Source organism: Chaetomium strumarium (assembly GCF_033439665.1).
Source record: "Chaetomium strumarium strain CBS 333.67 chromosome Unknown B0T15scaffold_3, whole genome shotgun sequence".
In the NCBI taxonomy this organism is placed as follows: domain Eukaryota; kingdom Fungi; phylum Ascomycota; class Sordariomycetes; order Sordariales; family Chaetomiaceae; genus Chaetomium; species Chaetomium strumarium.
This window is the reverse complement of record NW_026944431.1, coordinates 3,679,588-3,698,729: the sequence shown is the minus strand read 5'-3', so window position 1 is coordinate 3,698,729 and position 19,142 is coordinate 3,679,588. Positions and strand designations below refer to the sequence as shown.

The 19,142-nt window shown below is 58.4% G+C and overlaps 8 protein-coding genes across 8 annotated transcripts; 6 read left to right on the top strand and 2 right to left on the bottom strand.

Moving 5' to 3' along the window:
- Positions 1-441: 441 nt before the first annotated feature.
- On the top strand, positions 442-1,914 carry B0T15DRAFT_179272 (uncharacterized protein). Its single transcript, XM_062862282.1, has 4 exons — positions 442-732; positions 812-998; positions 1,054-1,282; positions 1,348-1,914. Exons 1-4 carry the CDS (start codon positions 562-564, stop codon positions 1,736-1,738), a joined length of 978 nt encoding a protein of 325 aa, XP_062723244.1. The 5' UTR covers positions 442-561; the 3' UTR covers positions 1,739-1,914.
- B0T15DRAFT_554249 (uncharacterized protein) lies at positions 1,772-3,222 on the bottom strand. Its single transcript, XM_062870349.1, has one exon. It carries the CDS (start codon positions 2,970-2,972, stop codon positions 2,025-2,027), a length of 948 nt encoding a protein of 315 aa, XP_062723243.1. The 5' UTR covers positions 2,973-3,222; the 3' UTR covers positions 1,772-2,024.
- Positions 3,223-4,103: 881 nt separating this feature from the next.
- On the top strand, positions 4,104-5,841 carry B0T15DRAFT_530274 (queuine tRNA-ribosyltransferase). Its single transcript, XM_062869161.1, has 3 exons — positions 4,104-4,382; positions 4,450-4,700; positions 4,775-5,841. Exons 1-3 carry the CDS (start codon positions 4,179-4,181, stop codon positions 5,691-5,693), a joined length of 1,374 nt encoding a protein of 457 aa, XP_062723242.1. The 5' UTR covers positions 4,104-4,178; the 3' UTR covers positions 5,694-5,841.
- Positions 5,842-6,125: 284 nt separating this feature from the next.
- B0T15DRAFT_393352 (mitochondrial ribosomal protein MRP51) lies at positions 6,126-7,514 on the top strand (the record flags this gene model as incomplete). Its single annotated transcript, XM_062864682.1, has 1 exon — positions 6,126-7,514. The coding sequence occupies one exon, from the start codon at positions 6,126-6,128 to the stop codon at positions 7,512-7,514; it is 1,389 nt and encodes a 462-aa protein (XP_062723241.1).
- Positions 7,515-7,540: 26 nt separating this feature from the next.
- On the top strand, positions 7,541-8,651 carry B0T15DRAFT_179190 (40S ribosomal protein S17). Its single transcript, XM_062862280.1, has 3 exons — positions 7,541-8,125; positions 8,231-8,422; positions 8,491-8,651. The coding sequence occupies exons 1-3, from the start codon at positions 7,979-7,981 to the stop codon at positions 8,587-8,589; spliced, it is 438 nt and encodes a 145-aa protein (XP_062723240.1). The 5' UTR covers positions 7,541-7,978; the 3' UTR covers positions 8,590-8,651.
- A 333-nt stretch (positions 8,652-8,984) lies between these two features.
- B0T15DRAFT_179225 (Rtr1/RPAP2 family-domain-containing protein) lies at positions 8,985-10,375 on the bottom strand. The gene is made up of 2 exons (XM_062862281.1): positions 10,290-10,375; positions 8,985-10,144 (listed from the first exon to the last, which is right to left on the bottom strand). The coding sequence occupies exon 2, from the start codon at positions 10,134-10,136 to the stop codon at positions 9,102-9,104; it is 1,035 nt and encodes a 344-aa protein (XP_062723239.1). The 5' UTR covers positions 10,137-10,144; positions 10,290-10,375; the 3' UTR covers positions 8,985-9,101.
- A 429-nt stretch (positions 10,376-10,804) lies between these two features.
- On the top strand, positions 10,805-15,236 carry B0T15DRAFT_574236 (uncharacterized protein). Its single transcript, XM_062870948.1, has 3 exons — positions 10,805-12,747; positions 12,799-12,876; positions 12,948-15,236. Exons 1-3 carry the CDS (start codon positions 11,097-11,099, stop codon positions 14,768-14,770), a joined length of 3,552 nt encoding a protein of 1,183 aa, XP_062723238.1. The 5' UTR covers positions 10,805-11,096; the 3' UTR covers positions 14,771-15,236.
- A 3,009-nt stretch (positions 15,237-18,245) lies between these two features.
- On the top strand, positions 18,246-19,142 carry B0T15DRAFT_492935 (phytanoyl-CoA dioxygenase family protein; the record flags this gene model as incomplete). Its single annotated transcript, XM_062866898.1, has 3 exons — positions 18,246-18,307; positions 18,430-18,509; positions 18,610-19,142. 3 exons carry the CDS (start codon positions 18,246-18,248, stop codon positions 19,140-19,142), a joined length of 675 nt encoding a protein of 224 aa, XP_062723237.1.

Here is a 19,142-nt window from a genome sequence, read left to right as displayed (position 1 = left end):
TGAGGGTCTGAGTTCCATCTCAATTCTCAGCTGGAAGGATTTCGTCCCCACTACCGTCGTAGTATTGGACCCACTCACCAATTAACTATCATGGGCCTGGCTTCCCGAGATCAGACCAGGGCTGCAGGCTAACCGTCGCCGTCGCGGATGAGGCGCCTGCGGGCTTGCGGCTCTGATACTTCGCGGATGATCATAGTTAACGGCTGCTGGTTGCGGATTCCGAGAGGAGAATCAGCAATGAGTCGTGTCACCACACGAAATCCCAGCGCCTCCACCGGGCAACCTGGAAGTCATCGTGGCCCTCAATCCTCGCTAAGATGAGACCTCTAGCTGCCTAGCCGGTGGCCCGGCTCCCACGTTGCCGCTGCCACCAATAACATCGATGTTTGGCTGAGACGGGCTGCAGGGCCAAGCCTCGGGGCAGCATGGCCCTTGTGAATTGGGACCGGTCGAGACGCTTAAAGCTGTCAGTATCCCACCAAGTTTCGCGTCGGCCGAGATGACTTGTTCATCTTCACAAGTCCACCTTACGGTCCTTACCAGCCAGCAACCCTGACCAAGATGGCGCGACAGTTTCTTGTTGGGCTTGCGTTGGCGCACAGCGCCGCCGCTCATCTCAATGGACTCACCGGATTCGCGGACGACGGGGTGGACGCGGCCCGCTTTCCCACCGATGCGTTTGCTGGTATGATAGGTGCGGCAGCAGGGGACGACGACGGTTACAGTGCCTGCGTAAGCCACGATGTTTCATTGTTTTGTTGTTTATCCGAAGCGATCTTCACAACAATGACGTGGCTGACTCCGTTGGTAGATGACCGCCGATGCCATCATCAGTGATTGCTACGAGTCTGGCTTCGCCGATGCCACCGCCTCCCCAAATGCGGCCGACAGGTGTTTCTGCTGCGAAGGCGCCCGTCCCGTCTCGTCAGTCTATTCGGCCTGCGCATCCTACGCCAGGGGCGTAGACGGCTCGGACGATGCTAGGACTCTCTATCGAGGTACCGTGAGCCCGCTGACCTCCGGCTAGCTGCTTCCCTCCTGACGTTGATGCAGCTTTGACATCGATGCATGACATTTGCTCGTCGGTAGGCGGGGGTGCGTGCCGCACGGGTGCCGCTACCGCCACGACACGAACGTCTCCCACCCGCTCCTCTTCTTTGGAGGCAGCCGATATCACCTATCCCCCGGCCTGCTCATCGATGTTGAGGGTTTACAGCTCCTGCTACTTGGAGCTGGGTGGATTCGAGACGGTCCGAGCGAGGCAGGCGGCGTCATGCTTCTGGTGAGTCCGCTTATTGGAAACAGTTCTAGTTCTATATCAGAGGACCATTAGTAACACATGGCCAGCTACGATGCATCTGGCGACTACAACACCGCCTTCGAGGACTATGCCGAAACCTGCGCTTCGTGGGCGCGGACTGCTGACACTGTAGACTACTCCGTCATGACGCGCCTCGCAACTCTTTGCGACGAATACGGCGCGCCCGTCACCACTAGCGCCCTGGTGTTGACGGCGGTCTCGAGTCGTACCGACAGTGGCAGGGGGTTTACTCTCGCCTCGTCGACTTCGTCTCCGACCAGCCAGGCTACTGGCCAGACCAGCGCCGGCGGTGACACCGACGCTGCCACTACCTCGTCCTCAACCGCCCTTGCAGTTCCGGGGGCAGCTGTTCCCGGGTTCTTAGCCTGGTTTGCGAACTTCGCGACCTTCATCCTGTCATTTTTCATCCTCATCTAGTGGGCTGAATACATAGAGCACTAATTCGCATATGATCGCCGAATCATAGAGGGCTAGCTTGGGCTACTAATGCGGACTGGACGAATGGCTACGGCGAGAACAGGCAATAACTGATTGTACATGTTGGATTCTTCTATTGTATATACAATATATACCCTGCCTGCCTCATTACGGCGTGCTTCAAGAGCCTTGCGGAAGACCTCTCATCCTATGCTCAGTATCCTGAATAAGTTCCTTCGGGGATTACTCACTATCGCCGCCAATTCCCTCAACCAAACACGGCGCATCACCACGCACAAGTAACCGAAGCAGGCGGACACACCCACGCACTGGGCACCTTCGACTTGGGTCTCAACTCCAGCCCCCCTCCCGATTTTTGCCCATCACCACGACCACCATCCTCTTGCCCAACGAACCCCAGCCCCAGCCCCAGCCCCAACCCATCCCCAACCTCCACCCGAAACGACTCCCTCACCCGCTCCATGATCCCCATAATCTCTTCCGTATCCCCGCGGGGATCAATGAGCTCTATTTCTGCCCCTTCTGCTTCTCCCCTTCCTTCCTCACCATCATCACCACCACCACTTATCCCCGACGACGACGAGGACGAGATAACCATGAACGCCTCTTCTAACTTAGGCAAGAACCCCCGGATCAGACACACCTTGCTATACACCTCCCACGGCCGCCGCACCTCGGGCCGGATGTAATCCACCGCCAACCGGCGCACCGCGCCAGCGACGTGGGGTAGCCGGATGGCAAAGTCGCGCGCCCAGTCGGCGTAGCCCAGCCCGAGAGGGTCTGCCGCGGAGGGGTGGGGCGGCCGCGGGAGGTAGAGCGTGTCTAGGTCTGGGTGGTGGTAGAAATACCTCCCACCTTTTTCTTCTTCTTCTTCCCTTCCATTCTTCTGCTTCTCCTGCTTGTTGTCGGCTGGTGCTGCTGATACGTGTAGTGGTTGGTGGGCACTACTTGGGTCCTCCGGGTCTGCTGCGTCTGGGAAGGGGAGGAGGAAACATTTGGTGTACAGGCGGAGGCCCTCGGCGCGGGACTCGTGGCAGATGTGCAGCAGGGGTGGTGGGTGGGTTGAGCAGGTGAAGGTGTTGGTTGGGAAGTGGTATGTGAGCGTCGTCACGCGCGGATGGGCCGAGTGCCGGTAGATTTGGAGGCGGAGTTCTGGGGGGAGGTAGGGGAAGAGGGTGAATGAGGAGGAGGTTGAAGACCGAGAGGTGGACATGGTGATTCCTGCTCGGAAGGATAGAGTGGTTTGGTAGCTCTCTGTGGTTGGGTTGTCTGTTGCCCAGTTGACGTGGCCTGCGAGGGTTGTTGAGGCGGAGTGAGGTCTTTGTTGTGTAAGTTGGTTGCCAAGACGTGACGTAGAACGAAGTCTGGCGGTGGTTGATCGCTTCCAAGTGTTGAGAAAGAGAGCCCAATTGAAGAGTGTTTATCACCATATGTCAAGCATGGCGATGTGCGCGTAATAAATGAGAGACGGGATGAAAGCTTGAACTCAATATCAACTTTTCAGCGGGACCGGCTCATTAATGGCCGAGTTTTTGCCAAGGGGTCATATTAAGGGTCTTGCTGCCCACTGACTGACTGGGCGTCGATGTCGGACGCGAATGACAGCTCCCAGACCCATTGGGCCAGGCTAGGCTGGTCTCACAGCTGGATTCTGAGTTCCTTGGCGGGCTGCCTCAAATAGGGTAGCTAATAATTAGTGTAAACACTCCGACAATGCTTGCTCAATGCTCATCTAGTAACACACTAACGAGTGAGCAGCTTGGGAGTTCGCAGTGTCGCAAGCCTTGCCAAGACTGGATGGCCCCCGTCACTCGTGGCCCCGAGGTCTCTGCAGTACGTAGCAACCTCGGGCCGTATATCGGCTTCAGATCTCAGTCCCGGTCGTACAGATTCACGTGGCACACGCAGAACTGCCGGCAACTACCGGAAGGCCACATGATGACGGCCTGAGATGATAAAAGGCGGTTGATGGAACTGTGGACCGCCACCAGTGAAGAGGATTCTGTGGAACCATATCTACTTGTTTGCCTTTCGGTTGTCGAGGGGTCCAGTTTTGATTGTTCATAGAGGTGTATTGGAAACAAACGGTTGCTTGTTTACTGGGCACGTGCTGGGGGAAGTAGGAAAATATGTCGGTGCGAATGAATGATATTTCGGGTTCAATCCGGTCCTATCGGAATGCCAATGCCGTTTGGTAAAAGTAGGTCTCAAAGTCGTGAAAGTAGAACTTAGCTGAGCCACATAACCAAAGCTGAAGTGTCAAGGAAAAGTTAAGATGTCTCATATCTAGAACAGCATTAGATGTTGCTCAACTTCCATGCTCTCTCGTGCGGTCGCCGTCTCAGTCACGGTTCGGCACCGTTCTTGGCAGGTGGGGCACGATCGGAGGACCCTGCGGGGCCGGGCCCGCCGGGCCGCCATGTGTTTCGGGCAATTATTACCAGGTAGCGCAGCAGTTTTGCGAACGGGTCGCGAGATCAAACTGCTGGCCGTGACAGCGACATACCTTCGCTACTCGAGTTGCGCGAGGCAGAGAATGTGGGCGACGCGAAGGATGGCTTCAGATCTAAATAGGACGTTCACTTCGCCTGCGCTCACTTTCGAGCTGGTAGCCCGATGCTCGGTAAGTCAAATTGTGCAATGGCATGTTTCCTTAATCCGCAGCGACTACTAACAGAAGCTGCACGCAGAAAACCCGGGCCCGCGCGTCGATCCTCACCCTGCCGCACGGCACCGTCAACCTCCCAATCTTCATGCCTGTGGCCACTCAGGCATCACTGAAAGGCCTCACCCCAGAACAGCTCGAGAGCACAGGATGCCGACTCTGCCTCAATAACACATACCATCTCGGCCTCAAGCCGGGCCAGGAAGTGCTGGACGCCGTCGGAGGTGCGCACAAACTGCAGGGATGGAATCACAACATCCTCACAGATAGTGGCGGGTGTGTTCCCCTTCACCCCGCCAAACGGACATCAGACTCCCTTGCGGTCCGTGTCTGGCTAACGCTCAGTCCAGGTTCCAGATGGTCTCGCTGCTCGAACTCGCCAACATCACCGAGGAGGGCGTGCGCTTCCTCTCCCCACATGACGGGTCGCCCATGTTACTCACCCCCGAGCACTCGATGAGCCTGCAGAACTCGATCGGCTCCGACATCATGATGCAGCTCGACGACGTGCTGGTGACCACGTCGCCCGACAAGGCACGCATGCGCGAGGCCATGGAGCGCAGCGTGCGGTGGCTTGATCGCTGCATCGCGGCACACAAGCACCCGGACAGGCAGAACCTGTTCTGCATCATCCAGGGCGGGCTGGATCTGGACATGCGCCGTGAGTGCTGTCGCGAGATGCTGGCGAGGGATACGCCGGGCATTGCGATCGGCGGGCTGAGTGGCGGCGAGGCGAAGGACGACTTCTGCAGGGTTGTCGCCGCCTGCACCGAGCTCCTGCCCGACCTCAAGCCGCGCTATGTCATGGGGATCGGGTATCCGGAGGATCTGGTGGTGAGCGTGGCGCTCGGGGCCGACATGTTTGACTGCGTGTGGCCGACTCGCACGGCTCGGTTCGGCAACGCTATTACGAAGCACGGTGTACTCAACATGAAGAGGGAGATGTACGCGACTGATTTCGGGCCCATCGAGGACGGCTGCGGCTGTCCGTGCTGTAGGCCAATCGAGGAAGAGGGGGGCATGGGCATTACGAGAGCGTTTGTCCACCACAATGCCGCAAAGGAGACGGTAGCGGCGCATCTGTTGACGCTGCATAATGTGTGGTACCAACTGAATCTGATGAGACAGGCAAGGGAGGCTATCATAGAGGACAGATTCCCGGCGTTTGTGCAAGAGTTCTTTAAGAACCTATACCCAGATAGAAACAGCTACCCATCGTGGGCGGTGGCCGCGTTGAGGGGCGTGGGTATAGATTTGTTAGAAACATAGATGGCTCCTCAACACATCATCGCTCGGAAAGGCGTAGGTCTCCTAAAACCTCATGCATAGCGGATAAGTCGGGCACATAAGCGTTTATGTACTTTCCGTCACGGGGGAAAAGCAGGTCTCTCCACAGCCACTCTTATACAGCCTCGGACCCCGAGAGAACTCCATGAATCCTTTCTGTGGTCCATTTACGGGTCGACCCCTAAAGCCCTCTCTCCATGGTGCTCAGGGGCTTGTGTCACGGTCTGATCGATGCCAGTGTTGCTAGACAAGGGTTAGGGTCAACATTCCGTCTTTCTTGGCACGGATCCGTCAAACGGCCAATGGGACAAGCAATCGATGGAGCTCCGAATTTTCGCGGCCGATTCCCGACCGCGGCAATCTGACCTCGACAGTGACGGCACACGGCGCGCCCGGGGCCAATCCACAGTTACGATGGCGACCAGGAGCGTGTCTCCCGGAGGGGCGCTCCTCCGGGCCTCGCGCATGTTCTCACTGCCGGCCCCGATCCCAGCTCCGCCAGACGATGGCGCGGCCGGCAACTTCTTCTCCAACACGGCGACCCTGGCTTTCCCGACGCATCAGGTCATCACCACGTTGAACTCTGCGCGGAAGCAGGGAGACTGGGGTCTGAAGCGCCCACTACCCCTAAAGTCCACGACCAAGTCCTCGAACCCGATGATACGCGTCAAGGCCATCGACACCATCGAGCAGGTGACCGACTTCACCTCGGCAACAGACCACGGCATGACGCTCCGGAAATTCCAAGAACTGGGGATGCCCATCACGATGCGCAAACATGGGACTGATAGCAGCACAAGTTCAATGAGTCTTCCGGAGAAGTCTGTGTTCGAAAACCAGTATGACTTCACCGACATCCACCCGGACGAGCGCGCCGAGGCCCTCGACAGGCGGTGGAAGTTTACGGGCCCCTGGCTGGCTGGTATGTCGCCAGGCGAGTTCAACGAATGGCTGGCCAGGGAGGTCAGGCCAAAGCGACCGCAGTTCCGTGAGTTCCTCAAGAAGATAATCGCCAGCGAGATGCACGGCACTCTCGCCAGGGCGGCGTTGGACAGGGGGGAATCCCCGCCACCCGCGATCGACCCGACCTCGGTGACGGACGACCAGTTGATCGACTACGTGCGGAAGCTCCGGCACAACAACCAGGCGCTCTATGACATGGTCGGCCAGTTTTTGGACCTGGCGCCATTGAAGCCGCCAACAACAGCCCAGATTGGCCTTCCCTCCCACAACACCAGCAAGGTGGAGTACCGCGAGGTCAGCAATCCGTATGCCGAGCACGGCCCGCCCATCACACACCCCTCCGCCGGTATCTCGTATCTGCGCTCGTCCATGTACATGGAGAACCACCCGATTTACGGACCGCAGAAGCAGCACTCGGCCGTGGTAGCCAGAATTGTCAGACCCCGCCGGCAGGCGCAAGCCGTAGCAGCCAAGCTCGGGTTGGCCGGCTTCATCGTCGACACCCCGCTGGGCGACACAGCCGCCAACAGTAAGAGTGCCTCGAAGGAGATCTACGACCGGATCGACCCAACCATCGTGGGCGGCGCCAAGGTCTGGGTGCAGCCCCAGAAGGCGAGGGTGGATTCCAAGGGGCGGGTGATTCTGACCGTCAGCGAGGCGTCGGCTGAGGCCACGCTCGTTGCGCAGGAGCTGCTTGGGAACGCCACCTGCTTGGGTGCGCCGCGGGGCGAGAACGAGCTGAGCAGACGCGAGATGACGGCGGGCAGTCTCCGGGCGCGGTACAGGGCTGCCGCTGCCCCGACTATGTCCAGTGCGCAGGATTATGGGCTGCTGCAATGAGCAGCGGTGCTGGGCCTCTCTCTCTGAGATGGTGCCACAGGTACTTGTGGGCTCAGGGAGGCAGTCGTGAAAGGCAGACAGTAGGGGGGATATGGCTGGCGTGTATGTACATTGTGATGCGCCCATGGCCATGCTGTAACACTATCTCTTCTGTAGAATACAACATGCTGCCAGCAACGGAAGTCGTGGGCATACTTCGGTGGCTTCTGGCCGTTGCGGTTCTTGCTTCAATCAATTGGCCCCACTTTACCCTCTTAGTCCCGCTGGGACAAGCCACCAATCCCAGCCACAGCTGTTGATAGCCACATTCGGTTCCCCAATCCTTGGCATGCCCTAACGCTCCACAACCGAGACCACCAAAAAGTTCGGTTTCTGCTGGCCCGCGATACCTGCTTCCTTGAAACCCCTCGTCCCGACATTCCAGCTCAGCAACCGCCAGCAACAGCAGCAGCAAAGCCGTCAAGATGGGTCGCGTTCGTACCAAGACCGTCAAGAAGTCCGCCAAGGTCATCATTGAGCGGTACTACCCCCGGCTGACGCTCGACTTCGAGACCAATAAGCGGGTGTGCGATGAGATTGCCATCATCGCGTCGAAGCGGCTGCGCAACAAGGTGCGAACCTCTTCCCGGTGACTTCCTTGGCGACCGGACTCGATGGAAGAACCTTTTTTTGAGAGCGGAAAAGCTGACCTTTGCGTGATAATTGTCGTTGTGCAGATTGCCGGCTACACCACCCACTTGATGAAGCGCATTCAGCGCGGTCCCGTCCGCGGTATCTCCTTCAAGCTGCAGGAGGAGGAGCGTGAGCGCAAGGATCAATACGTCCCCGAGGTGTCGGCTCTCGACTTCTCCGAGGCCGGCCAGCTCGACGTCGATACCGAGACCAAGGACTTGCTCAAGCACCTTGGTGTACGTTTTGTTCCCTCTTATGCGGGAGGTGGTGTGTGGGAGGCTGATTCGTTACTCTGTTGATACAGTTCGACTCGATCCCCGTCAACGTCATCCCCGTCACCCAGAACCCCGTCGTCGAGCGCGGCGGTCGGCGGTTCGGCGACCGCCCTCCTCGTCGCGACTAAATGTGCTGATTTCTGCAATATTCTGGCTGGTTTTATTGGGGGGAACACTGCAAACACACCAATCTCACGGCTCTACAAAAGGATCGAGATGCGGGTTATGGCATTTCATATGGGCATGGCTACACGGCGTCTATCTGGGAGGTGGTGAGAGCAGCGCTATAGATCCTCGAGACGGGAATCAAGAGAGATCTATTGCCCACGCAAGGTGTCGCCGATTCCCTAGGGTAATTCCGGGGATGACGCTTGATCGCCAATTATCTGTCCCTTCAGGGCTATGAGCGTGATAGGTAGCCTGTGTTCTTCACGGCTGCTAAATGTTCTTGCCAGTGTTGTCTCCATTGGCAGTAACGGCTCAAAGGAGGCTTTTGCACGGTGAGTTTGATGAAATGTTGCGCCTGGGCATTGTGCCTATGCCGGGTATCATCTATTTGCGTCCCTCATATAGCCCAGAGCGTTCCGAGACAACCTTCTGCCAGACGCCGAGTAGCCATAGTATTCACCTTTTTCCTGCCTCAAAATCGGATTGAAGAAAAAGTATCGTCATCGTCGCTATCCGCGCCATCCTGCTGCTTCTGGTAGTGGCTGTTGAATTTCTGGCCGTTCATGCCATAATCGGTTCTGTAACCTTCGACCAAGTTGGTGTCACCCTGACTCGGAGATGGAGGCCGTGGTGGCTTCACCTCAAGGTTCTCCTTGAGGACGACGTCGACACGGCCCACGTCGGCGAAGAAGCCGCCGGGATCTTGTCGTTCCAGCGCGAGATCCGAAGATTTCGCTTGTTTGACTTTGCGAATCTCAAGCTCCGCCATAGCCACGGCTAGCTCTTCCCTGTCTACTTCTGAAACCCTCGAAGGGCGGGTGGTGGCATTACCACTAGCAGCAGCAGTCTCCCTTCTCGCCACCTCCCCATCCTTGCCCTTCTCTGCCCTCAACTCAAGCTTGATAACCATCCGCCTATCGGCCTCCCGCCTGGCATACGTCGGGTTGTCGAGCTGCACCTTCAGGTACAGCGCCCTCTCGGCGCATGCGTCGGAGCACCACTTGTTCAGGTCCTCGGTGCGGGCGATGGCGCCCGCGCGCAACGAGAGCTTAAAGGGACCGGAGTGAGTGCGCCGCGGCCGCGGGCAGAGCGTGTATCCGCATTTCCCCAGGCAGTTGCGCTCCTCGATCAGGTCGAGGTATTCTGACGGCTGGAAGTCGGACAGCGCCGATAGGAAGTCCCGCACGTCCTGCTCGGAGGGCGCGTGAGCCGGTGGCGGGTTGGATCCGCGTGGGAAGCTGGAGAGCAGTTCGAAGGTCTCGAGCGGGACAGGTGGTTTTAGTTCTGTGTCGCGCAGCTTTTTATAGAGGCGCAGTCGGGCGGCGGCTTCTTGTTTCAGGAGGAGTTCGGCGCGGGTAAGTTCTTGTTTAGGTGGTTCTTCGGGTTGTGATTCTGGTTCTGATCGAGGTGGTGGTGATGGTGAAGTGGGTGGCAAGGTGTTGGAGGTCTTCTTGAGGATGCCCTTGAGCGCGGGTCTGACAGACGGTTGTTTCGATTCTGCGCTCATGGCGGAAGCTGTGGCCATCCTGTGAGCTTGTGTGGTACTTGTGAAGTTGGAAAGTTTGAGGTTCGGAGATGGTGACAACCTCTGATGCTATGGATTGGCTGAGACCGGGGATGGTCTTGTCAATGCTCGCCCCGCCAGTTGAGCCCTACTAACCGAACAGTGAAGCTTTATAATTTAAGTGACCTCGGCAGGTGCCACTGTATTTCCAGCGAACACCCGTGTTATGAAGAAGAAAGTATGGGCGCAGGAGAGAAAAGAAAAGCTTTAATAATCAGCGCGAGGAGAATTTTGAGTTATCCTTTCTCGTCACTTTGCTGGATAAGCAAGCCTGTGCTCACGGTTGATTTATCTTCGAGCTAACCATCATGAAGTGCATTTTGTCTGAAGTTGAGGGCTGCTCCCCCCAAAACGCAACCTTGGAACCGAACCTTGAAGAGCAAGCCTGCAGCAGTGGCGTCCAAACCACCTCCTGAGCTACTGCTTCAGGACTTTTGCCTGGAGACATCTGAAGCACTGCGGACGGCACACGTAGGGCTGCGAAGGCCAGCGAACCGACGGTTGTTGCAGCAGTTCATGCGCTGACGTAGGCCACGGTAACAGCTCTTGGCTCGGTTTCTGCCCGCTGGCAGCCCCTCCGACGGCCCGCTCGACAACCAAGCCAAGCTACCTTAGGCAGGCCCTAGCTGCGTGCAGCCGATCTCCATTCAAACTGTTTGAGAATTTGGACCATCTGACATACCCATCTCAGCCCAAATCTCCTATCGTTTTATTCAGTACGTGCTTTGTTTTGCATTAAGCAGGCGCTGTTTCGCGAGCTCAGCGCTGCCTTTGAACAATTAATCGCGCTCCGCACGGCGGTCTTCTGCCCGGAAGCCCAAGCTCTCCGAGCCCCGCCACAGCTTTCCACCTTTCCTCGACAACTCGCATTTGCGACCGCAGCTGGCCTCGAGCCGCGTCATCATGTCGTTCAAGGTGAAAGCGCTTTATGACTACGCGTCCGGTCACGAGGACGACCTCAGTTTCAGCGTCGGGCAGATCATCACCGTTACCGATGAGGAAGACGCCGACTGGTATGGAGGGGAGTATGTCGACGAGTCTGGCACGCGCCACGAAGGCATCTTCCCCCGTAACTTCGTCGAGAAATACGAGCCCACTGCGCCGCCCCGGCCGACGAGGGCGCGACCCAAGAGGGAGTCGGAGCCTGCTCTAGCTCCTGGCCCCGAGGCTGCTGCCCCTCCCCCTCCCGTGGCCCCGCCCGAGTCTCCGAAGCACGCCGGCCCGGAGCCGGAGGAGAACCCAGAGCCCGTGACAGTCGCTTCTCCTTCCGAGACCGTTTCTGCTGCACCCCCTGTGCCAGCGGCTGCTCCGGCACCTCTAGCCCCAAAACCGGCTGAGTCGGCGCAGCCTCCTGCTCCCGCCCCCGCTCCTGCGCCTCCCGCCCCACAGCCCGCCGAAGCCCCGTCTGTGAGCTCACCGCCTGCGCCCAAACCCGCTTCCCCGCCTCCCAAGCCCAGCGGGCCGCCGCCGGCGCCGGAGAAACCGACTAGCTCCTCATTCAAGGACCGCATCGCTGCCTTCAACAAGGCCGCCGCGCCGCCGGTCACTCCGTTCAAGCCAACCAACTTGAGCTCGGGCAGCTCCGGGTTCATCAAGAAGCCTTTTGTCGCCCCCCCGCCCAGCAGAAATGCGTACGTTCCGCCGCCGACCAAAGCTCCCGTGGCGAAGGTTTACCGCCGCGATGAGGATCCGGAAGTAAAGGAGCAAGAGGCCGAGGCTCTTGAAAACGCTGAGAAGGCGGGGCTTGTGCCCGCCGCTTCCACCAATGAAGGCCAGGGTGGTGATGATCAGCCCAAGCCGATGAGTCTGAAAGAGCGAGTGGCCCTGCTGCAGAAACAGCAGATGGAGGCCGCTGCGCGGCATGCTGAGGCAGCGGCCAAGAAGGAAAAGCCCAAGCGGCCTCCCAAGCAGCGCTTTGACAGTCAGAACTCCGGAGACGGTGAGCCAGCGGAGCGAACCGAGGAGACGAGCAGAACGTCTACGGACGAAACTCACCCGCCGCGCCTGCCAAATCCTCCTAGACGCAGATCCTCTAAGGGCACCGAGCCCCGCGACGGAAATGAGGCGGATATGTCTGGAGCTGGTGACACAACCGAGGGCCAGGAGGATCTCACTGAAAAGGAGGATAGCGATGGCCGAGGCAAACACGTTGCAACAGTGCCGAAGCAGGAAGAGAGCGAGAAGGATGAGGAAGACGACGAGGACGAAGAGGAGGAGGAGGAAGACGTTGATCCTGAGATCCGGCGCAGGGAGGAGCTGCGCGCAAGGATGGCCAGAATGGCTGGCGGTATGGGCATGCCCGGTATGGGCATGCCTCTGTTCGGTACTCCTGCCCCGGTGCTGCCAAAGAAGAAAAAGGCTGCTCCGGAGAAGCGAGCGGAAGAGGCTGAGGAGTCTGCAGAGCCGGCTGTGCGCGCAGCTCCTGTCCCTCTGCCCGGGCTGATGCGACCTCCGCCGCCTCCGGAGCCACAACATCCTGAGCCGGAAGCTGAGGGAGAGGAAGAGGAAGAGGAGTCGCGCCAGAAGACTCCGCATCAGGAGTTGGCCCCTCCTCGTATGTCGATTGAAATACCCCTTTGAACGGATGCAGTGCTAACACTCGCAGTACCTATTACTGCTGAACGCGGAGCCCCTCCCCCCATTCCTGGCGGACGACCGGCTCCGCCCCCGGTGCCTACGGATTGTGAGTATCAGCATACCAACCGCTCCCCGACCCGTTCCCGACCTTGGAATGTTATTGTTAATCTCGTGAAGCACGTCCGCCGCCACCGCTGCCTCCATCTGCCCCTGAGCTCAAGTCCCCGAGCGAAGGATCGGCATCGGACGACGAACTCGGCGAGTCTGATGCTACAAGAGGTGATATGGCCCAGGCTACGAGGGCCCCTCCGCCGCCGCCGCCCGTGGCCGCCGCTGCGCCGCCGATTCCGCCGACATCACCCCGTGCTTCCGAAGACAGGCGTGCATCTTACGTTGAGGAGACCTCTCCTACCTCCCCACGGGCACCCGCACAGAGCAAGCGCAACAGCAGGCCGCCGCCGCCCATTCCGAGCTCCCCTCCCCCCATGCAGACAAGACCTCCTCCCCCGCCCCCGTCCGCTGCGCCACCGCTGCGTCGGGTCTCCACTGGCGAACCTAGATCACCTCCGCCGGTGCCGGTAATGCGGAGGGATAACGATGACGACGGAGAGGAGGAGATTACCGAGTACGAGGGTGACTACGACACGGACATCGCGTCCTCGGTTCCTCACAAGGATGCGCTCAAAGCCCACCAGCGTGATTCGAGCTTTGAGGATGTCATGTCTCCGCGGTCCCCGACTACCGAGGCGCCTCCTGTGCCCCTCGCCTCTCCACCCAGAGCAGGCCCGCCGCCCATTCCTGGCCAGCCCCAACCGGCGACCAGGGGTTCTGTGGATATGCCCCGGACAGCGCCACCACCTCCTCCGCCTCCCAAGGAGAGCTCCCGGCATGACGACGATTATGATCCCTACAACTACGCCGCGCCTTCGCAAGGTGTTCCCTCAGTGCCCTTATACCCCACGCCCACCCCCCCAGCGCACCCGAGGCAGCAGGAAGAGATGTTTGGTCATGAGAGTCCCTCATACAGTGCCTCTCAGATCCCGAGGTCTCCTCCACCCCCTCCGCCGCCGGGCCGGGGTCCTACACGGCAGTCAGTTGATCTCCAGCGTGCCGGTGTTGGCCGGCGGTCAGTGGACGTCGCACGCCCATCAATGGAGTCTGGCTTCGTCGCTAATGACATCGACCTGGCCGGCCAGTCGGGCTGGTGGCTGCAGCCCAACGGCCTCCCCCCGCAGCTCCACGGACGCAAAGATATCTTCTTCGAGTCCGAGGAGTCCACCGCGGCCGACCCGCACCAGGGCGGCGGCAAGACCATCGTCACACGCGACATATACGTTCTCTTCCAGGACTACTCCCAGACGGTCATCACCGTCCGCTTCAACCCGCGCGACCCGTCGGATGTCCACCTCGAGCAGCGCCACGAACCGCCCCCGCGCGCCCTGCGCCAGGACCAGCTCGAGCAGAGCTACGAGCGCTTCGGCCGCGCCATCGGCGAGGCCGCCGCCGCGAAGAAGGACACGGTCGTCGGTGACGGCACGCCGCAGGCGCTCGTGTATGAGCTGCTGCGCCCCTTCCAGGACGCCCTCCTCCCCGTGGGCACGCGCGCCTATGGCGCGCTGGTGTACAGCAACCTCGCGAACGCTAGCACGACGCAAAACGACGAGATCCGCCCGGGGGATATCGTCAGTATTCGCAATGCTAAGTTCCAGGGCAAGCACGGGGCCATGCACGCCAAGTATACCATGGAGGTCGGGAAGCCAGACCATGTCGGTGTCGTGGCCGAGTGGGATGGTACGAAGAAGAAGGTGCGTGCGTGGGAGCAGGGGAGAGAGTCTAAGAAGGTGAAGCTTGAGAGTTTCAAGCTCGATGATCTACGGTCGGGCGAGGTCAAGGTGTGGCGCGTCATGCCGAGGAGCTGGATCGGCTGGGAGGGTGCCGGTGCCGGTTCTTCTGGGGGTGGAAGCGGTGGTGTCGCCGGCGGTGGTGGGAATGGGAACTAGGAGGCCCTGCTGGGCTTGCACATGAGTAATGTGAGAGGACTCGGGTTTGGCGGCGGTGTTTTGGTTGGGGTGTTGGTTCGCGTGGTTATGGCTCAGGCTGTTGCTGTTGGGAGGTGAGTTGCTCGGTTTTGTAGGGGAGGTAGTAGTCTTGTTGTGATGGAGTAAGTGTTGGCTGGTGGGTTGGTTGGTTTGGCGGGCGAGCTAAGCAAAGCAAAGGGAGAGTAGAAAAACTGAAGCAGAAACAGGGCAGAGCATGGCATTCCCTTAACCTCTATCCAGAGAACTGAAGGGAACAGCCTTTTTATCAGTCAGTCAGTCAGTTCAGTCAGGCATACACCACACCACACCACCACTCTACAAGGCGCTGCTTGATTTATCTAGTTTACCTTAAGTCATTGCATTGCGTTACTTACTTTTGCTGTTCTATTTAACTGTATGCCTGCGGACTGGAACCGTAAGGATTGTGAGTTACCTTATTGGTGGTGATTGTGTCTTGGGGGTGTGGTTTGGGTGTTTTTGGTCCCGGCTCAGGGGTTAAGTGAGTGAGTGTCTTGTCGAGAACTAACGATCGCTGGCTGGGTTCATACTATTACTAGTATCTCCCGCAGCAGTGGATTACAAGACTCCTGTAGGCTGTACAGGTTTGGAGGTAATCTGGGGTTTGTAAAGCTCCCCGAGTTGAACTAAGAACTGACATGCTAGTAGTAGTAATACTCGTTTTGCTCTTGGGTCATCTTGAGGATCTGCTTGCCTCCATCTGGAACTGAGAGATGTCCATTGGATGAAGCTGTTCTCCAGATGGTTCTTATGTGTAAGCCACGCAAAGATGTAACTTTCCCCCTAGTCAAACCGATTGGGTCATCGTCTCGGCGCTCTGGTTCCTCAGCTCATGAGATGTTGTTTCTGGCTTGGTGTATGTATAGTATGTATGCATGTAAGTACAAGAGCTCTCAGTCTCCTGTACCGGGTTGTGAAACAGTGAGGACTATGAAGGGAGAAAGCATCGATTGCCCTCATCCATGGCGGAGAAAGGGACAAGTCAACAGGAAGCGAACGCAATTTCCAACTGTCAGAGAACCAAAGTTTTCAACACATTCATCTGAGGTATGACCATTAACAGACTTTTTAGGGGTGAAGATTCATTCAGGGCAAAGCGGCATCACCATTCCCTTCTTGTAGGAACCTTCGCTCGCTCGACCATATGGGTAACCTCACGGCAAGACTCACAAGCTGTTAATTCTCCCCGTTGTCTTGCTCTTTGTAATGCACCACAAAGGCGGTTCAAGTCTGAACGAGCACAACCATCTCGATGTGTTCTGGCATTTTGTGAGGGGAGACACACTGAGTCCTGATGAGCGAGGAAAAAAAAGGCCCCTGACAAGCCGATTCTCACATCTGCAGGGCATGTCGGACCGGAAACCGACTTCAAAGATGCCGATCTGGGCTGGCATGGCAATAAGTTACTTACGTGGAAGCCCTTGACGCTTAGATGCAGCCTAACAGTTGCCTGAAGTGCAAAAAGGTTCCTCTAGTATTGCATTCGCACTTTCAGGTGACGAGGGGCTGCTGCAGTCGGCATGTGTCTGTCTGCCTGAGCTAGTGTTTCTCTTCACCACGTACCTCATCGCCCTACCGTCCTCAATTGCCGGTCATTCACATCAAGCAGTCCGCACGCAGCTCGGGTCAGCAATCTTTGGAAAAAGTAGTCTCCCGATGTTAAATGGAACGTCAATTGTAACACAGGAGGCGGGTATGGTATGCCAGGAGAGGCCTGAACAAAAGTGAATGAACGACACACACACACACACGGGAGGACAAGAGGTGTGGTTGCGCCTCCTGACTTCTAAGTTCTAGTACTCTGTTTCACACCACCGCGGAACCTCTTTGCACATGAGAACCGGTTGAATCGACCCAATTGAGCTTCTTGCATCCCACTCTGCTCTTGTCCTCCCTCCCCCACATACACAAAGGCTTCGATGTAATGGGACATGCGGCCCCATTGGCAGGCCCGGGGTAGATCGCGGGGGGGATTCTGCTGGGAAGTGGCGCAAGCCAGACGAGAACACAGAATTGTGGGATGGCTCGCTCACGGGCTGACGGTCGGGTTGCTGAGGGGCTTTCCGCGGGGTGGTGGGTGGTCAGCATGCTGTGTTCCTCGAGATGTTGTGTCACATAGGATTCTCATGGCAGGATTCCGAGGGAGCAAGCGTGAGAGTCGAAGGAGGGTCTTAGCCTTAGCCCATGCGCGGACGATCGCATATCTGACCTCGTACGCTACAGGCGTTCCCGAATGTTCTTCATGAGAGAAATGCCACTGGCATCCAGCAGAGTAGCAGCTCAGCTACATCGTATACTCTCGCTGCCTCCAGGTCTTGCCCGTCTGCTTCGCGCATCAGGAGAACGGGCAGCAGAGCTGAGTAATCTGGCACCTTGAAGGCCAACTTCCCGTGTCTCTCGAGAATCTTCCTCACCCAGTCTCGACTCCGAGTAAATGGTGTGTCTCCGCGACTCTATCTGCCAGTCTCGACCGTCTATCAAACCAGAGAGCACTGGCTTCTGTCAAACCACCCACGTCTCACATTCCACGAACTTAACTTGCTCCAAACAAGGGCATCACAGACAGAAAGTTGCGGCGGGTTGCAGCAGTGAGCCGAAAAGGGAGAATATCAGGGCAGGCCTGTGCCAATCGTTTCAAAGCGCCACCCCATCCAGTCCAGCATGGAAATCCCCGATGTCCAATGAAAGAAGTCGCGCATGCAGCAAATGAGCCATTGTCGCTTGACAGATGGCCGAAGGTAGTACTGCGGTAGAGGTACGGGCAACGGGGGCATGGCTGAACATCCAACGGTCGAACCGAGCTGCAGGGCTAGAGCAGGCCGTTGCCACTTGAGCAAAGATAACGCTCGAAAGTCGAACATAACAATGCATATTTCCACATCGCCCTTGTCAAGGAGGTCGTGGTGATGGTTGAGTAGATAGAAAAGAGATGGAGACAAGGCCAACCTACAAATGTGCTGGTGCCAGTTGTGGCAGCGTCAGACGTCTCTTCGCCAAAGAGGGCAACCCGCTCGGCTACGTTGCGTACGGGAGAATCTCGCGCCCCTCTCAAGCGCTGTCTCTGTAGCAAGCAGGGGCTTGTTGTCCGGTCTGGGCCTCTTCCATACGACGTTGCCAGGCGATGCTGTCCGTCGAGGATGGCACTGCAGTGCGGAGTGGGTTGGGACTGTAGAAGAGGGGCCCTGAATGTAACGGGGTAGAAACTCAGCTACCACATAGGACTCGAGGAGCTGTCGAAGCGCCCCGGCCCCCCCGATGCCAACCTGCAAGGCAAGCTTACCTACGGTGTAACGTGGCGAGCGTTCCCCCCCTTTCATCGCCGTAGTCTCTCCGCTTTCCGTCTCCTCGCTCGTCCACCTCACGGCCAAACCTCGCCCACAAGAATAAGGTATCTACGTGTCACCAAAGCCGCGCAACCATGTCGGCTCACCTCGACGACGCCAAGGCCCACCTCAACGAGCACGGCTGGTGCCGGATCCCGTCGGTGCTCAGCACCGCTGCTGAAGCAGCCGCCGTGCTCGACCGTCTCTGGACGGCCGAAGGATGAAGCCGAGAAGGGCGGCGAGGACACGTACATGCCGCTGATCGACCCCAACCCCCAGCAACGTCCGCGTGTTCTACCTGCTGGAGCTGGACCCGATCTTCCGCGACCTGATCGCGAACCCGACGGCCAACCGAGATGGTGCAGTCGGTGCTGGGCGACCAGATTCCTCATCTCCAACTTCACCGCCAACTTCGCGCGGCACGGGTCGCAGAGCATGGCGGCGCTGCACTCGTACCAGAGCCTGCCTGGTCTTCCTGGAACCCTGGCAGGACATCTGGGCGGGTCAACGTCATCTGGTGCCTCACCGACGTTGAGCCGGGCCAACGGCGCGACGCTGTACATCCCCGGGTTCCAACCGGTACGTCCGCCGCGCCGACGTTGCCCGCCCACAATGCGCGAGCTGCTGGTGCCGTTCGAGGGCAAAGGCCGGCCACATCATCGTCATGGACGGCCGCGTCTGGCACACGAGCGGGCGGGGCCAACGTCACGGCGGACCAGGACCGCGCCCTGCTGTTCGGCTACTATACACGGCGCCCTTCAATGCGCCAGCCGGTCAACTGGACGGCCAAGCTGCCGCGGGAGATCCAGGACATCCTGAGCCCGGAGCTGAAGGAGCGGCTGGGGCAGGGCCCCGTCGGGAACGTCGGCCTGGCCGGTGATCTAGGGTATTTGTCGATGCTGTATCCTGGGGGGTGCCGTCGCTGCCGCCGCGAAGTGACCGGGTCGGGCCATATTTCTCAGTGGAAACTACGGGAACAGGCTGCATGGTAA

Coding starts and splice junctions, on each gene's coding strand:
- B0T15DRAFT_179272 (XM_062862282.1), top strand. CDS start 562: ATGGCGCGACAGTTTCTTGTTGGGCTTGCGTTGGCGCACAGCGCCGCC. Junction 733..811: donor ACGACGGTTACAGTGCCTGC/GTAAGCCACGAT, acceptor CTCCGTTGGTAG/ATGACCGCCGATGCCATCAT. Junction 1,283..1,347: donor CAGGCGGCGTCATGCTTCTG/GTGAGTCCGCTT, acceptor ACACATGGCCAG/CTACGATGCATCTGGCGACT.
- B0T15DRAFT_554249 (XM_062870349.1), bottom strand. CDS start 2,972: ATGTCCACCTCTCGGTCTTCAACCTCCTCCTCATTCACCCTCTTCCCC.
- B0T15DRAFT_530274 (XM_062869161.1), top strand. CDS start 4,179: ATGTGTTTCGGGCAATTATTACCAGGTAGCGCAGCAGTTTTGCGAACG. Junction 4,383..4,449: donor AGCTGGTAGCCCGATGCTCG/GTAAGTCAAATT, acceptor AGCTGCACGCAG/AAAACCCGGGCCCGCGCGTC. Junction 4,701..4,774: donor ATCCTCACAGATAGTGGCGG/GTGTGTTCCCCT, acceptor CGCTCAGTCCAG/GTTCCAGATGGTCTCGCTGC.
- B0T15DRAFT_179190 (XM_062862280.1), top strand. CDS start 7,979: ATGGGTCGCGTTCGTACCAAGACCGTCAAGAAGTCCGCCAAGGTCATC. Junction 8,126..8,230: donor CGAAGCGGCTGCGCAACAAG/GTGCGAACCTCT, acceptor GTCGTTGTGCAG/ATTGCCGGCTACACCACCCA. Junction 8,423..8,490: donor ACTTGCTCAAGCACCTTGGT/GTACGTTTTGTT, acceptor CTGTTGATACAG/TTCGACTCGATCCCCGTCAA.
- B0T15DRAFT_179225 (XM_062862281.1), bottom strand. CDS start 10,136: ATGAGCGCAGAATCGAAACAACCGTCTGTCAGACCCGCGCTCAAGGGC.
- B0T15DRAFT_574236 (XM_062870948.1), top strand. CDS start 11,097: ATGTCGTTCAAGGTGAAAGCGCTTTATGACTACGCGTCCGGTCACGAG. Junction 12,748..12,798: donor TCAGGAGTTGGCCCCTCCTC/GTATGTCGATTG, acceptor TAACACTCGCAG/TACCTATTACTGCTGAACGC. Junction 12,877..12,947: donor GCCCCCGGTGCCTACGGATT/GTGAGTATCAGC, acceptor AATCTCGTGAAG/CACGTCCGCCGCCACCGCTG.